Consider the following 17,717-nt stretch of genomic DNA (forward strand, 5'->3'; position numbering starts at 1 on the left):
CAAAGCCACTGACTATATGGACACTGCATTTCTATCAAGTTACAAAGCATTTCTTTCCATAGTACTTCGGAATGGTACCCTACTATGATAAGCTCTCAACTGAAAGTAAACATATTCTTGATCTGATACTCTGCAGCCAACTCTAGCAAGAACAAAATGATTTCTATAGCTAAGAGATTAGTTATTCAGAATTTTTATCTTCTATCAGACCATGTAAACCATTAGATTTATGTAAACAGCTAGGAAATAATTTACTATGCCATGCATTTTAAATTAAAGCAAAATCTTCCCCTCTCTTAAAAAGCTAGATTCTTATCAAAGAAAATTTAAAATTTATACTTCATTTGATGTTATTTGGTTCTTCTATACTACTTTCAATCTGATAATGAAAAACACTAGATAGTCTCACTCTCCAGGTTGCATTCATTAAGAAGCAACCTGCAAGAAAACATTCAACAACAAACCTCTCTTAGAGGAGCATAGGATCCAATACAACTGCCTTTGGACTACAATACACCAGCATTAAGAGAAATAAGAAAGGGACCTTTTGCCAGTGTACTTACAGACATGACTGCAAAAATCAAAGACCAACAACTGACTTCCTACTCGAGGCTAAAGTATGTTAGATGAAAATGTAAAGACATCCATCAGCAGAATTACTATGTATATTCAGTCAGTGGGACAGGAATGACGGAACGTATATGTTCAGGCACAATCACTGTTAAAAGCCAGTAGTATGACACAGTATACAGGGTTCAAACTTGCAATTAGAAAATCTAAACTCTAATCCTGCCTTTTACACAGACCTGCTGTGTGTTCTTGAGCTATACTCTTCTTTTTGTTGCTAAGCCCAACCTATTCCAAATGACTAGCAGTAACTGTTTCCCAGAAAAAAGGCCAAAAAAGAGCTGTAATTTGTATCAATATTTTCATATTTTCATCTCCCTAAATTTTCCATATCTATAAACAATCCCAAAATAAGTGATATTTTGCAGCATTTTAACATGGTTTTATTACTTCAAGAGAACTTACTTTACTGTGACCATGGACTTCAGATAAAATACTGCTGAGCAAAATTCCATCAAACTGTGACAATGTACAACCTAGCCAATAAATTACCTCATCTTTTCAAGTTCCACTTATGAATGAATTTGCACTAAAAATACCATGAATTTAACCAGCAGATTGAATTTCAATGAAAGCTAAGGATTTCCTTTGAGCTAGCCACTTTTGTTAGTAAACAGAAATATGCAAAGATTCCTAGTATTAAAAAAAACAAAAAACAAAAAACTTCCTGTACCGTTCACAGTTCATTACAGCACATCCTCTTGACACACAAGAAAAGCATGCAGAGTAAAAACGTTCTTCTTCCTTCATAACAGTTGTTGACAAAGACTTTACTCTAAAATGTATCCATAATAAGTTTGAATGCCTGGATGGGGTTGGACAGCCTATAAATACATAATACATAATACATAATAAATAATACATAGCAAAGAAACATTCAAAGAGGCAGGTTCCTCATTAACTCTAGATTTCCGTGTGATAAAGCATATTATTTATCCTTCATTTCTGTCATGCATTTAAGACTAATGAAATTACCAGCTGACAATTAATTTTGAAAAGGGCAAAACCATTGAGAAGGACAGAGAGGTGAACAATACTAAAAAGCTGCTCTGAAAGGTGAACACATAAGTGTAGTGTGCGCTGCCTGCTTATCTTTACATCTCTGGCGAAACCTACCAGATATGATGAAATCTATAACCGTCTTGCTGTATTTTAGGTTTTGGGGAAGCCTAAGTTTTTTAATAACAGGCTTGTCCCAGAAAAGCTTTGTGAATGAAGCCTTGTCCTTCTAACAGCTATGCAAGCTGCGGCTAAACAGCAGTCTATCACACATGGGCAAATTATTACAGTTTAATACTACTTACGGCTAAAATTTAACAACTTTCCTACTCCAGGATCAAGTACCAAGAGACTTTACTTGGACCAAGTAAATTACAATAATGGCGTCTGCAATTACATATATGGGTGCTTGTACAAAAGGTATACCCATTCTATACTTTTGTATATAAACTATGTGTATATAAACTATGCTAACAGATTCAATTACAACTGTCTTGTTCCCACAATCCAATACAGATTGAGCTGTAATACAGATTCGAAGTCTCTAGTTAATTTCTGGACAGTCTCTGTAAGACTTGGCTCTATTGAAAATAAGACTCAATTGTTGTAAATTTAACTGCTATTTTATTTTTCATACACAAAGGTTGAAGTGTTTGAAAGATACTGCACTTTCATGTTAATTCAATGGAAATCACGTGTTAAAAGTCAGTCCAAAGTTTCCTAGAGCTAAGCAAGATGTCTCTCTCCCCCCCCCCCCCCCAATTATTTGTTCATCAGTATGTCCGAAGCCCAAAGTATGTATTTTAATTCCTAGTATCTCTCTACCTGGATATCCAAGATATTAAAATGTAAACACACAAAATCAGAAGAAAAAAGGCTAGAAAGGACCTCGAGAAATTGTCTAGTCTACCTTCTTGCTCCAAAGCAAGATCTACTGTACCAACATTGCTCCTGTCAAATCTTAAGGTCTCCAATAAACTATATTCAAAAAACTTCTCAGACGGGTTTTTTCCAGTGCTAAACTATCCTTATCATTAGGAAGTTCTAAGAATTAACTTGAATTTTACTTGCTGCAATTTAATCCATCACTTCCCGTTCTCTTTGGTAACACTGAATTGGATAAGCTATATACCTTTTCTCTATAACAGCCTTTAAAAACTTGTTTCACTCCCAATATTCACTTACTTTAACATCCATATCTTCTTCTCACTCTTTAATGGGCCAGATTTTTTACACCTCTGACCAGTCTCACTGTTCTGATCTGGTCTTTCTCCATTTTGTCCACATCCTTCTCGAAGAGCACATTGAATCAGACATATTTCAAATGATTCTTGACACACACCATGCAGAACAAAAGGACTGCTTCCCTTTCTTACACTATCCATCTCATATATTTCTAAAATCTAAAATTTTTGCAATGGGATGTAGTTGACTCAAAGTTACCCTTTCATGTCCCATAACCTCTTCTATTTTCTGCAGACTTGCTATCTCTTTACTCCTAATCCTGTATTTTACATTTCAACAAGGACAAAGTACCTTACAGTCAGACTTGCTCAGCTAACTCCAAAATTGGTTAGAACATACCTCCAATTTGTTAAGCTCAAAATTAATTCTAATTGTGTTCAACATTTCTGTAGCTCCTCCCAGATATTCATCATCTACAAATGTAGTAAGCACACAGTATTCATCACCAACATTGTTAATGCAAAGACTGAAGGGAACCAGAGCTAAGACACACCCCAATGAGATCCTGCTAAACTGCAGTCTCACAATGAGATCTGTACAACTATTCCCTAATACGGTTATCCATCTGCTTTCATTATTATAATTTCACCTAAACCATATTTCCTTAGATTGTTCACATAAACAATCAGACGAGGTAATGTCAGAAGCCTTACTAAGGCCAACATGCAAAGGATCTGCTAAGTTTTACCGTATTAGTGATTCTGTTTCCTCAATGATAAAAGAAATATGCTTGATTTGACACTACCTGTATGTGATAAATTCATACCGTCCACTTGTGTTCATAGCATCTGTTTAAACAAGTGCTTGGTTCTGCTAATTAAATATAGGGTAGTTGAAATGCAAAGAAAAATGAAGAGGAATTTCACTGCCACAAGAGCTAGTTTCCTTAAATGTAACATATAAAGACTTTCATAAAAGAAAACAGAAAATGGGATTGTCATATCTATTTTGTATCTTAAATGTAAAGTGTTAGACTTTTTAGCTGCATCTCCTCTGCATAAGATCTTAAAATCTCTTGAAGCCAAAACCAGATGTGCTTTTGTGTCAGCACATGGCAGGGCAAATGAACAGGAATTGGAGGAGGTGAAGGAGAAAGGGGAAAAACAGGCATTATCCATATTTGTAAGCAAATAAACAATGCAAGATGCTTACAGGTGTCTGTACATGATGCAGAAGAATAAGTCCATCTGGATTTCTCTCTGCATATTTGAAAAGATCACTGGATTTTTTAATATATTCAAAAGTCTCACTATTTCTCTACAAGATCAAGTTATCTTATTTTTTATTTTTTATTTTATTTTTTTTTAAGAACTGCTAACATCTATCAGGCAGTAAAAACAACACTGCTCCACCCTAGGACACTTCCTGATGATTTGAGAACATTAGTTGTTCCTCCCAATACCAACCTTACAATTTAAATGAGACTATTTGTGAGCTTTTCCTCTCAGCTCAAAAGGTCTGTGCTCCAACACAGAGCTCAGAGTGAAAAGGGTGATCTAATACTATGCCCTTCCAAAATTTTCCCTGGCAAGCAGAAATTTCAGCATGTTCTGCCAGTCACCTAAAATCTCTCCTATGGACATCTGCAGTTTCCAGAACTCCATTACTTTGCGCTGAGGAACTACACCAGCGCCCAAGCAAAACAGCAGCCCTTATGAGCTGGTTTATGGTACATGAAAGGGGAACTTTGAGTCAAAGTCCTCCGCAACGTTTAGACTTTGTGAAATGCTTTCTAGTCCAATTTTTTGACCTTTTAGAGTATTCTTCTTTGTACCAATCCAGCATAAAAGGCTAGAAGAGCAGGATTTCATTTCTATTCCATCTTGGCTAATTTGGTCAAGCTTTCATCATCTTATCACTGAAGACTTGATACAGTTCCCACAATATGTTTGCTGCTGCTCTTTCAACAAGAATATGCACTTGTAACTGCTGCAGAAGATGAAATAAACAGAAAAAGTACTCATTAAACCTTGCAATGGCTGACAGGCAACATCCTCAGTACAGGTAAAAATCCAGCACTCTCAACTAAATATTAGATCTTGAGAATACTAACTGGTAATTAATCACCTCCTAAATGACTAAATCATGACTTCATACTAAATTCACAATGGTTTCAAATATTTGTTTTATTCTTTGCCTATGATTTCAGCTCAGTTATGCAATTCATATCTAATTCAATTTATTAAGATTTTTATTTTTCAGCTACTGTGTGATCATCCAAGTTGTGAGAGTCAAAAGAATTTGTTCTATTAATGAAATTTTAAGAAAAAAGTTTTGCACACAAACATAAAAGCTGTACTTTAGATACCAACAAAACAGCATTGTTATCAATGTAATTAATGCTAAGTAATAAACATATTTATCATCTATGAACACATACTCTAAATAATCAAAAACTTTAACTTATACTCTTAACAGTTCTGTTGAAAGTAATACTGCTCTGACACTCATCAAAATTATACTCTCTAGATAAGCCAAATCTATACTCCAGGTATTTTAACAAGCAATCTCTTACAGCAAATACTTCCTGGTATCTAAAGGCTCTATAAACAAAAGAAAATTCCCACAGAAAAGATTATTTCTCTGCCACCATTCTTGAACAATACACTTTTTTTAAATAGTACTAGCAGCTTTAAGTAAAGCTTACAGTCCTTCTCAGTCTGCTCTGACAGGTAACAACAAAATTCAAATTTCGCCTGAGCAAGAATGGCATGAGAAAAGTGTTGTATTTGATTTACAGAGCTTCAGTTGTAGGTGTATAATAGAAGAGCTACATGGAAATGCAATAATGCAATTGTTAACCTGGATATTTAAGGATAAATACTTCACAGTAGAAGGAGCAAAACAGGAAAGAAACTACAGTAATAACATACCCACATTCAGGACTAAGACTGAGCCCAGCAAAAAAAGACAGCTGAAAGCAGTAGGCAAAGAGTCATTCTTCAAAATAAATAAATAAATAAATAAAAAATAAAAAACCCCAACTCCATGCAGGTCAAATGTTAATTTTGTCTTATCATCCTCTATTACCTTAGTAACTACTTTTCATACTCTCCGTATCACTCTCATGAAGAAGCAAAAAACAACCACTCAGATGCTCTATTTTAGAACAACAAACTTTAAACTATTTCAGAAGACAACAACAGCACAAAAGGTCAGCAAACAGGAAATGATGAGCAGTTAACAGCTATCAGCTCTATGACATCAAAATGGAAATTTAGATAGGAAGATGAAGTACAAATATCAGGTTTCTAATTGCTTTAAACAACTTCTATAATTCCTTAGGAAGTAAGGAATGCTCATGTGGCACTTTTAATAGTTAAGAAAATTCTTCATTCTTTAAAAATCTCTACTTCCTAGAAAGTAAATCTGCAGAACGTTAATCTGCAGAAATCTGTAACACAGTTATGAATACTTCACCTCTCACTTCCTCTTATATAAAAAAAATCTTAACCATTTCCTTTAACCGCAATACCACAATACCACATCTGGTTATCTCTAGTAACTTGAGTTTTGGTATCTTTGTCCATAGAGAAAGCTATAGAACAGCAATTCCAAACTGCTGTTCCAAATCAACAATCAATTCCAAAATTAATTGGGGGCGGAGGAATGAAAAGAAAAGAAAAGAAAAGAAAAGAAAAGAAAAGAAAAGAAAAGAAAAGAAAAGAAAAGAAAAGAAAAGAAAAGAAAAGAAAAGAAAAGAAAAGAAAAGAAAAGAAAAGAAAAGGAGAGAGAAAAAGTGTTCCAAGAAGTCAGCTAAACTGAAGTTGGTCTGAGGCATTTCTGAAGAGAGCTCTACAGTCAAATACAGTAATCAGTCCCAAGATTTCTGGGGCTCTCCACTGAAGACAGTTAGATACCACAGTCAGGCAGTATTTACTGCAGCTTAAGAAAATAACCATTTGAATTGTACCTGGGTCACCTCTAGATCTGCAAAGCTATATGTCACATAACAATCAAGCTGCTCGGACATGCCTCCTATACCCATAGGTAATATCTAAGCCAATCCTATCGAGGGCAGTTGGAGGAAAAGGTGGTGTTACCTCTAGTGATGATGCTCCCATACTGAGAGCCTATCTGCTTGCATTGCTTCACTACTACTAGTAATGGCAGAAGCTACCATATGGACAGTCCTGCTGAGGATGCTGTCATCTAAATATGCCAGAAGTGTGTCTGCAGGCACTGAACCTCTTAATATTAGCAAGTGTCCCCTGCCCAAGATGCTGGTAATCAAGATACTGTCTACACTTAAGATTTTTAAGGCATAGTCATGTCAAACAAAGCTTTAATTTCTTGAGTCTCTGTCACCTCCCCCATCTCCCTCTCCCACCCCCCAAAATCCCACAGCTATGCTGACAGAAAACCTAGCTTAGGCAAAATTAAATCAGACTGTTTTTCAACTCACATCTCTCTCTAAAATCATAACAACTGCAAATACAAATCGCTTCTTCAAGGTTTTGATGTCATTTTCCCTACAAATAAAGAATTTCTCTTTTGTTTTAAAAGTATATTTATATTGTTACAATTATTATATTGAAGCAAGTTTCCAACATACAAAACTGCAAACTAAAGGAACCTTATTTCCATTTCTGACAGTAACTACTTGTATTGCTTTGGATCAACACTAAATACTGCAATCACGCTTTTGAACATTACAATCATTTTTTTCCTGGAAACAAACACCATCTTAAGTAAAATCAATACAGCACTTGGCTACACCAAGTCCTTACTACTTCTGGAGTAGAAGTCTCCCATATGAGAAAAACAATTTGACAAAACACATGCTTCCGCTCAAATCTGTTAAGCGGGATCACCTCCTCCAGAAATTTAGGTTCAGAAGTCAGAGTGATACCTCAACTCCACAAGGTATCCTTGCAGGCTGAGGCTTACCAACTTTAGATCTTTTGAACCCCTGGACTCTTCACAGGTTTCAAACAAGAAGTGCTGCTATAGCCCAAGCGAGCAGAATCGAGTGCATGCAATGGCACAGAGATTTTGACACGCGTCCTGCAAAGGTGTGCTTGTTTTTTGAATGTAACAACTACAGTTTTCTTACAAATAAACGTGTCTAACACAAAGCAATAAAATCGTAACCAAGATTCACTCCTGGAACGGAACTAGACAAGCCCACAAATTCAAATGATGCATTAGACATCAGAAAAAATACATAAGCTAGAAAGTACAGATGAAGCGACTGAGGTACAGGGTGACTATGAGCTACATTCTTCAATTTACGAAAGCAAGATTTCCTTCGGAGGAGAAATTAACTACACGCGGGGACATGACCATGTTTTCCCGTCGATAATAAGATCTGTAACTTCCTGCATCTCTGAAGCATCTCACCCTACGCAAACGGCATTTTCTCTTTATTTTTTTAAAAAGGCACAGAGCAGCTTTGGCTCCAGTGGCAGCTTAAAACATCTGCTCCAATTCAAATGAGAAGCTGCTAAGCAACCGTGCGCCTCGAACTTATTGAAATTAAACTTACTAATTTTAACCGAAACGCTTCCCTGCGGCAGCGCCGCGCTCCGCAGGCGGCGTGGGAAAGCCGCCTGCCGCGCTCGTGACTCACCGCGGCGCCTCCGGGGGGCGGCGGGCGGCCGCGCTCCGCGCCCCCAGCCGCGGGGCCGCGGGCCGCCGACATGTCGCGCGCGATGCGGCGGCCGCGCCGGGCCTAGGCCCCGCGGGGCCGCGCCGCGCCTGCCCCCGCCGCCAGGTAGCCGCGCCGCCGCCGTCCCGCGGCCGCGGCCGAGCCGCCGTGAGGCGCCGCCGCCGAGCCCGCCGCCCCCCGCGGGCCGCGCGCAGCCCCGGCGCCGCGGCTAGGCCGCAGCGAGCCGCGCCGCGACCGGATAAGCCGCCGGTCGGCCGGGAGGCGCCGGCCTCGCGCCGGCCTCGCCAGGGCCCGGGCGGAGGCGGAGGCGGCGGCGGGATGGCGCCCGGTCCCGGCCCCGCTCCCCCTCCCCCCCACGGCGGGGCCCCCGCACCTTCTTGATGTTGTAGAGCCGGGTGAGCATGCCGACGCCCCGGTCGTTCAGGATGGTGAGCTTCTCCGCCAGCTTCTGCTGACTCGGCTGCAGCACTGCGCGCGACATCCTGGGCCCCCCCCCAGCCGGCCCCGGCCCCGCTGCGGCCGCCTCCGGCGCTGCGCGGCCCCGCTCCCGGCCCCGCACGGCGCCGCCGCCGCCGCCGCCGTCCCCGCGCTGCCGCCGCCGCCGCCTCCCCTCCCCTCCCGCCGCCCGCTCGCGGCCCGCTGGGCGTGGCGACGGCGGCGGCGCAGCGCCACGTGACGCGGCTCGCGGGCGCACCCCCGCGGCCGCCGGCGGCGCTGCCCCACGCGGGGCCGCCCGGGCTCTCCGCCCGCCGGCGGCGGCCGCTCGGAGCGCCGCGCGGCGGGGACTCACCGCGCCGGAGACTACTCTCCGCTTGTGAAATACTGGGTTCCGTAAAGAGTGGTGTTTGGGTTTTCCGAGGGGGCTTGTTCGTATTTCTTTTTAATTTCTCAGTCGTCGGGTTGTATTCCAGTCAGCGTTCTGAGCTGTGCTTCAAAACAATCGAGAACGTTAGTTTTCCTTCTAAATTTGTAATGAAAACTGACTTAATCATGCAAAATGAATTTTCAATTTCCAATTTCACTTAATCGCATGAAATCGGGAACGAAAGACTAGAAAAGCACTGTGTCGAGTATATGGACACAATTATCCGCACTAGTGACGCTCACTTGCTGCGGGCACCTCCGTCGGTAGCACACAGCCCCCCCTGAGACGGCATCCTGGAGGCAAAACAGAACCGGACGAACATCCGTGGAAAGTGGTCTCCAGATGTTCAGAATTAGCAACATGCTGAAATTTCTGAGGCTCTCATTTCTCTGGGCCATTGCTTTGGAGTGCTGCACAGCAAATGCAGAGAAATACCATTTCACCAATTAGATGAGTCACACCCACACATTTTTTCTCTTGAAGCCACAAAGTTTAAAAGCATATATTTTTAAGTAATAGTGAGATTCCCATGTCATCAATACCCAAAAACAGGCATCCATGAGACCTATCCTTTTTTTCCAAACATCACCGTTACCTGTTACTGAGACAGAGCTACTGCTAAGCAGCCAGCATAACCAGCTGATATGAAAGTCAGCCTAGTCTACTTAATGGAAGATACACTTAAGAATTAACCTTCTAATCTCATTTTTTTATAATGACACCATCTGTGCTTTTTATTGCATCCATTTTAATTTTCAGTTTGTATTTTCACATTAGAAATCAGAATCAGCCTTTCAACAGTTTTAAACTAATAGATTACAGAAAACAGGAATGAATGTGAGAAGCCTAAATGTAATTAAATTGTTACTGACCTCCTTCTTCTTTTTAGCAGCTACAAGATAATTTATGATTCAGAATGAAACCAGGAAGCAAGAACTTAGAGTTCTAATCTGAAGACTGCTATTGAGTCATTTTTTGGCCTTTAGCAGTTAGTCTTCTGCCTCAGCTTTTTGTCCAAGAATTGGGAATAACATTTTATAGCATACCGAGCAACAATGTTGCAAAGATTAATTAGTTTAGATCTGACCTTTCATGACCGGAGTCTATGGAAAACATTAGAAATGATCAAATCAGTCTTTATATTTATAATGCAAAAAATGCTATGTAATTTCAAAGTATTAAATGAAAAATATTTACAGTAATCCTATTGCACAAAGCATCTTTCTTTGTTAAAAATTCATTTTTAAACCAGTATTGAATGTAGTATTTCTAGTTGCAATAAAGATGTTTCCTATGTAGTTCCACTGCAAAATAGAGACAAAAATATACTATTGCTGAGTGCAAAAATTCTTTTTCTCATCCACAGCTAAAACGAGTAACCACCAATTTTCAATTCTGTATTCAGTTATTTCTGAGCCATATTCAGTCTTCTGGAAGTTTCAAACAATAATAGCCACAAAATATGCTATTTATATACAGCCAAGCAAGTGGAATGATCTTAATGGTGACAGAGTTCAGTGCGAGTTTTTGTGTGTCACATTTTATCACTTATGATCTAATATTCCAGTCTCTCTAACCTTGAAATTAGTAGTAAAACTACTATGGTTTTACTACTACTACTACTACGGGTTACATTGGGGTCAAGGTCACTTGGTTTTAAGCCTCTGTGGTAAGGGTGGCACTTACAGAGCTCACTGGAGCAGTTTCAAGCTCTCTGCAACTACTGGCAGTCCCTTGCTGTCTTTCAATTCGAAAGCAATCACAGTCACTTTCTGCATTGGAGAGGCTGCAAGTCAAGGCACAGAATGGAAAAATGACTGACTCTTGCCTCTGTAATAATGGCAAAGCATCCTGTTTTTAAACTCCCACACTACTTATGGGGCTATTTACAAGATCCTATTGTAAGAAGCACCTCTGGTTGCTATAATTATTAATGCAAATGATGCTGAGTTAGCTGCATTTCTTGAAAACATATTAAATATCAGACCAAGGAAAAGATCAATATCAGTAAATATGAACCTCTGATATTTACAATCAATTCTTTATTACCTTGCAGCTATACAGGCCTAATATTAAATAGAATATTATCTGAATTTATCACTATAACATGGTTAGTCATAGATTTTTAACACTTTTCTACTAAAATCTATTCAAGCAGATATGTTACAATGAAAAATAATCTCTAACTGGATAAATAATCTCTAAATTAAGTGAAGCCTGACAAAGTAGACCAGATGTTTTCAAGTACAGGCTGTGCCTCACCACCCTCCAGAAAATGAAGGTTTTTCAGCAAAAGGTATCAGTGAGGTGCCAAGACTTGAGTAGGAAAAGAAGGCGTATCGCACCTCAACTCAGAGGAAGGTGTGAAAGGGAAGTTCAAAACTCAGTGACAGACGATGTTACTGCCCACACAAACACAACATGCTGCTGGTCACATAACTGGCAGCATGTTGCTGAGCTGCATGTCAGGACCAGTGGTGAGTTTGGAATGATAAAGCATGCATGTTTGACTCTTTCTTCTAAACGCTTGACTGCTTATTAGAAGGAGAAAATGTGCACATCTCCTAGGGAAGATAGGATATAGCTAAAAAGTTATGTTTCATAGAAAGTGCAGCAAAAACAGTGTGGAAACCTTTGTACTAAGTGAGTGGAAAAATCACAATTATAGAAAGCAGATGCCACTGAGATCAAACTTAGTTCATGTAAATGTATATAGTCAAGCAGTGAAAAGCCAATTTTGTCATTGTTTTTAATGGAAGCAGGGTTAAGCCCATGTTGTCATACTACTTTTGCTGGAACTTTATTTCAAAACTGCTGTAATATGCATTAGGTTTTCAGCAGGAAGTTTTATTGCATATTGGATTATTAAAATATGTCTGCATTGTTCAGTTTGGGTTCACCAGTCTAGCAGTAAGCAAAACAATAAAGTGGAAATACAAGCTTTGTCAGTAACAGCATAGCTTTTACAGGTGTGGTGAAATTAAAATGTAGTGAAGGGAAGAATAAGGCTAACTATTATTTTTAAAACACACAACACCTATTTGCTTGATGTTTTATAAATGATTAATATTCAAACAGGTTATTATATTTAATCCAAAAGTACGAGCTATGGGTAAGTGTCAACATTCAACACTTTGGATTTGTTTTGGGCTCAGCTCTGATCCTTTCAAACGCAACTTTCAGTTCAGTTGAGGGTTTAATACTGCTATTCACTATGAGGCTTTTAAATAACAATGAAAACTTTGTTTAAGAAACTTCTGAAGAGCCACCATAAGCCAAGAAGTTCCAGATGTACCAACTTCATTTGGTGTTTGGCAAAGCATGTAAATTGTATGCATACTTTTCTAGCACTGCTACTTTCAAAGAAAATTCATGACTGCAGAGTAGATGGTATCATCAACTAGATCTTTACTACTATCATAATCTTTGCCTTTATAAATACTAAATAAACAAACAAATTTCTATATAAATATTTCTATATATACACTATATTTCTAGTCTGGACTTTGTTCTTGGTTTAACTTTTCCCAGTTTGGGGAGCCATTCAAACATCATAACCACAGCACAATGGCAGCCATGAGGAGCTGCACTCTCCATGAGTCCACCACCTGGCTTCTGCAAATTTGGCCAACAAAGCCCAAGAAGTGACTCTTACACAGACTCATTTTGTTCAGAATTTTCAAATAGAAACAATTCAAAACACAAAGCCAAGCTGTTGTTTGAACTGACGAGAATTTTTAAACCGTCATCATTATAATCCCAGCTATTTAGGTCATGCCATGGTATTTATGTTAATAACACATAAAGTATTTGTTATATTGCTAATCTTGGATCTAAAAGCACACAAGCTGAAAACTTTACCATAAAAAGTCTACACCATTGTTTAGGTCATTTATAAAAATAATAAACAGCATTGAACAAGCAAAGCTGCCTTTATCAAGTAGACTTTTAATCCTGTCCAAAAAGGCAACAGGTTCAAAAGACTCACTAAACCATGCTGATAAAGCTTTATTACATTTCAATCTATAATTTTCTCGATGAGTCCCAATTTAACTTTTTCATTATTTAATCTGGCATAAAGCTAACATGTCTGTAATTTCCTATGTCCCCTATTTTCCTCCCTTTACAACTATTTGGACATTATTTTAATTTATTCTCACAGCAACGTGTTCAGTAAGTACTGTCTCAGTAAGTCCCTCTAGCTGAAGTTGTGTATGACATGTGGCAGTTGCTCAGAAATGCTTGGCCTTTGAACTTTGAAGAAAAGAGTATGAACATTGGGTGTGGAGGACATGAAAGAGATGTATAAAGCTGGTTTGAAACAGATGCCAAATGCTATACAGCTATCCTCTCATGCACTACAGAATTTCAGGAAATATCAGCTGCCAGTTTGAGAAGATGTGAGCATTTCCACTCCTACTGGAAAGACGAGTGATGAGCCTGCTCCATAGCTTCTAGTCCTACAGTATGCAAATGAGCCTTAATCGGCAGAGAAGCAAGTTGCTATCAGTGTTTGATAGCTAGCTTTTCAGTTTGTCCCAAGTCCATGACTAACCAGTAATACCTAACTGGCAAGTCAAATGCCAGCCTGGTGGCTATAGAAGTGTGTGACAGCAGGAAGAAAATTGGTTATGTACGAACTAACAGCATGAAGAATGTGTCTGAAGCTTTCAGGGAATGGAGTTAGTAAACTCTGCTGGAGCCACTGAAGACAGTCACATTAATAGCTGCTCCCTGGAAGCTTTTAGTCGATCTGTGCAGTGGTGAAGATACGCTCTGTTTCTGTGGGACATTTAGGCTCAAAGGACTAGATCCCTAAATATAAATAGCTGGATCTGAAAGGAGTTGTTTGACTAGGACAAGGACTGGATTAGGGTTCAGGCTGACAGTTATTGACAAAAGACTAGACCCAGGGTTCAGAAGGGGACCTGACTGTGTTTTGGCCTTGTACTGAGAACAGCCATGTAAATTGCTGTTAGGTCCTCCATTATTAGAGGTTCCTGGGATAAACCTAGAATTATAGCGAGGATTCAGGATGAAAGAAGCCAATAAGCTTTGAGAATACTGGGTATCTGAAATGGGTTAAAGCTTATATCAGTAATGAGCTATTTTGATCTGGAATTGTTATGTATCTTAACTATAAGCTTGGGGAATGGTTCATTCCAGGTGAAGGCTAAACAGAAAGAGCTTAGAAAGTGCTGATGAGCTAGGATTTGGCTTGTTACAGCATGGAACACTGGTTACTTTTAGAACTGAGATGGGATCGAGATGCTAGATTAGATTCAATGAGATCATTTTAGGACTACAGTTGGTTCTTGCAGAAACCATTCAGCAAACAGACAAAAGAGTTTTCTCTTTGGCTGTCAAACAAAGCTTATGAGGGCTGTCAGGATGAGTCACCAGACTAAATCAAGGTCTTGATCTGATGTGGGTGTAGACCTTAAGTTACATTCCTAGGTAGAGGTAGCATCACCAGGTTCAAAAACATTTTGGTAAATCCTGAAATCAGAAAGGGCACTGGATTAGGACTCCATCTAGATTAGCAAGGGGCATTTTATTTCTAGTTTCCTTACAGGCTGTGATTTCAAGAGGAACCCGCAATAAGCTATTTCTGAAGCCACTAAATGGAGACAGTGCCTAATGGGCTTGCAAATCTTAATCATAAAGATGACTTACCCAGCCTGTGCTGGCTGTCCACTAGCTAGAATAAGTCAGGAATAATCATTCTGCAAAGGATGGTCTCTGTCCCCTTTGGAATTGGCTGTGGTCAGAAAGTAGTGCATTGCTGCTGGAATAGGGATGACAACTTGTCAAACAGGACCCATTAAGGTGGTCCTGCACACACAGAAATTGTGGGGCCACTTGATCTTCCTAGAGAGCCTTTTCTGAAACGGGCACATACAAGCTAATATGCTCTGACCTATTTTCTTTAGCATCTGCTACAGTTCTTCTGTCTGTAATGGGGATAAATAGATGGGGTTGCAGCAGGGACTAATGTGTAGCTACAGTTACAACTGTATGAAAATCACCTATTACACATTTGTTTGTTTTGGGGTTTTTTTTTTCCACTCATGAGAATGCCAGGGAATAGCAAGTACCTGTTTAAATACAATAGCTTTTAAGGCCTGTCCAGCAAAGACGAAGTAAGAAGCCCTCAACATTAAACTTACCCTACACTTAGAAGAGGAAAATAGAATTTTCATTCCAGAAAAGAAATGGCCGAAGAATAAGAGATTATCCTTCAGTGTTGCCAGGGATCATATGTTTACCAACTGGTGGGGATCTCAAATATTGACTATGGCAAAAATCAAGTGTTCCCTGAAGTCTGAGGTTTACATAGAACAGAACAGCCCAGCTGTAGATTTTTATAGATGAAACAAATATGTGTGGAGAAAAGCAAGCTAGTGGAGAAGGATGACACAAGAATCAGTCAAAATGTCACACCTATGCACTATGATCAAACTGGGAAACAACTTTAAAAAATTATTACAGTTAATCTCCACATCTCCAGCCATAATGTGTTCTGCATTTGGCAAAGAAATATGAATCACTTGAGGGTATGGAATACATGAGAGTTGTTTAACACAGCACAAAAATATATATATAACTTAAAAGAGAAGTTGAAACAATACTGTGATAGACATGACAAAAATCTATCCCCGGGACACAACGTGAATCCGTATGTGTGGAAAAGGGTAAGAATAAGGCTGTGAATGCTAAGGAGCACCTCATACTTCAAACAATTGTTCCTCAGAACTAAAGTCCAGCATTTATTAAAATTGTTACAATAAAGATTATATATGGTCATCACTTCAAATTTATATCACTCCAAAAATTGATGGGATGAATCTGTACCTTAATATTTGCTGCTGAAACATCCTGCTAAACTCAACTTTTGTTGAGTTTCTTTCTGAAATAAAATGCAGAAAATATTGCTACTGGGGCATCAGGTATTGTAATTTTACTACAGGGAGCCTAGAGCACTTAAAAGATGCTTATTTCCTAATGCTTTACTCTCTATGGGAACATTGTATGATTGCCTTCACTGAAGTAGAGGAATAGATATCAAAGAATCTGCTTGTATAGATTAATTGAAGAACTAGTTTTTTTGTGTATTTTCAATTTTTCTTCAATTTAGATAATATTCATAGAGTGACTGTGAAATAATACAAACACAGTTTTAAGGACATCTAAAAGGCAATAAAATCATTAATTCTGAGATTTATACCAATTATTGCTCTTGAATCTCTTTAGATGGAATTGTTTGACTGCATTTAGAGCTTTTCCGATATATTTCCTCTTTAGCAATAATACTTTCAAGTTCATTTTTTACAGAAGTACCCCTGAATATCTTTTAACATATTTGAAAAGATATTTGGCTTACAGGTGTAACTCTCTTGCAAAAAACACTGGAAGGTATATATAATATTTTGTGTCTTTGATAATGAAACTGTTCTACCTTGTACTGCTCAAAAAACCCAAATGTCTAAAGAATCTCTTGAACCTGAAAAGTTCAACTTGCTGAATTACATTCTGGTAATAGGGCATGCTGTTAGCAAAATATCATCAAAGATTTCATCTGCTTGAATTAATGAAGCTCATTGTTTACGATTGGACAGAAAATAGTGAATCTACTTTATGAAATATTGTGAAGTTTCTAAATTAAGCCAAACCCAAGAACTCTCAATACTACTCATAATAAGTCAATGACTGTACTCAAAATATTAAACAACCTTTTCGGTAGGACATTTTTCATTCCAATCAGACTTGAATGCAAATCTTTCACATTCAAGAACAGAGTTATTCAAGAGGCTTCTGGTGATTCTGAAAACACGGTTAAAAGAGGTGGGGAAAGGGAGAAAAGGGAAAAACTAGTCATTACTGATTTTGACAAGATAATCAGTCTTAAACATAAGAAATCTTCCTAATTAAGATGTTATCAAAATAATACATTACCTCCCTCAAAGGTATCCATATTGACATCTACATTTGTAACTTTCTACCATTAGTTTAAGTCTAAACTAATTATATATATTTTTCTAAAGTAAATCAGAAAACACCGCTACATCATCTTAAGCATCATTTACATTCTGCAAGTAAAAATGAACTGCATATAAATATAACTCAAATACAGATTTTCTTTTCTTCTTCTAATGACCAAACAGAATGGAAGCTCCTCGATATTTTATCTTATTTAATTGTGACTTTTTAAAGTTGGCACCGATGTTTGAGTTGAAGCAAAACGATTCTGTACTTCCACTCTACTGAAATACTCAGAAGGAAGAGGTAGTCAAAAAACTTACCTTTCAGTCTGCCTGTCTATTGAAGAATGAAAGAAAAATATTAAATGCACTGAAAGAGACAGTTTAG

General features: G+C 38.6%; 1 protein-coding gene across 2 annotated transcripts in view; it reads right to left on the bottom strand.

Annotated features, from left to right (window-relative positions):
* The window catches only part of NCKAP1 (NCK associated protein 1), a 68,737-nt gene extending 59,583 nt beyond the window's left edge, over positions 1-9,154 (bottom strand). For both annotated transcript variants that reach the window (XM_064515049.1, XM_064515048.1), the window contains exon 1: positions 8,856-9,154. In XM_064515049.1, the coding sequence (XP_064371119.1) occupies positions 8,856-8,963 (108 nt within the window). In that variant the 5' untranslated portion in view covers positions 8,964-9,154. The remainder of the gene's footprint in view (positions 1-8,855) is intronic.
* Positions 9,155-17,717: the final 8,563 nt, after the last annotated feature.

Source organism: Dromaius novaehollandiae, chromosome 7 (genome assembly GCF_036370855.1).
Source record: "Dromaius novaehollandiae isolate bDroNov1 chromosome 7, bDroNov1.hap1, whole genome shotgun sequence".
NCBI classification, from domain to species: Eukaryota; Metazoa; Chordata; class Aves; order Casuariiformes; family Dromaiidae; genus Dromaius; species Dromaius novaehollandiae.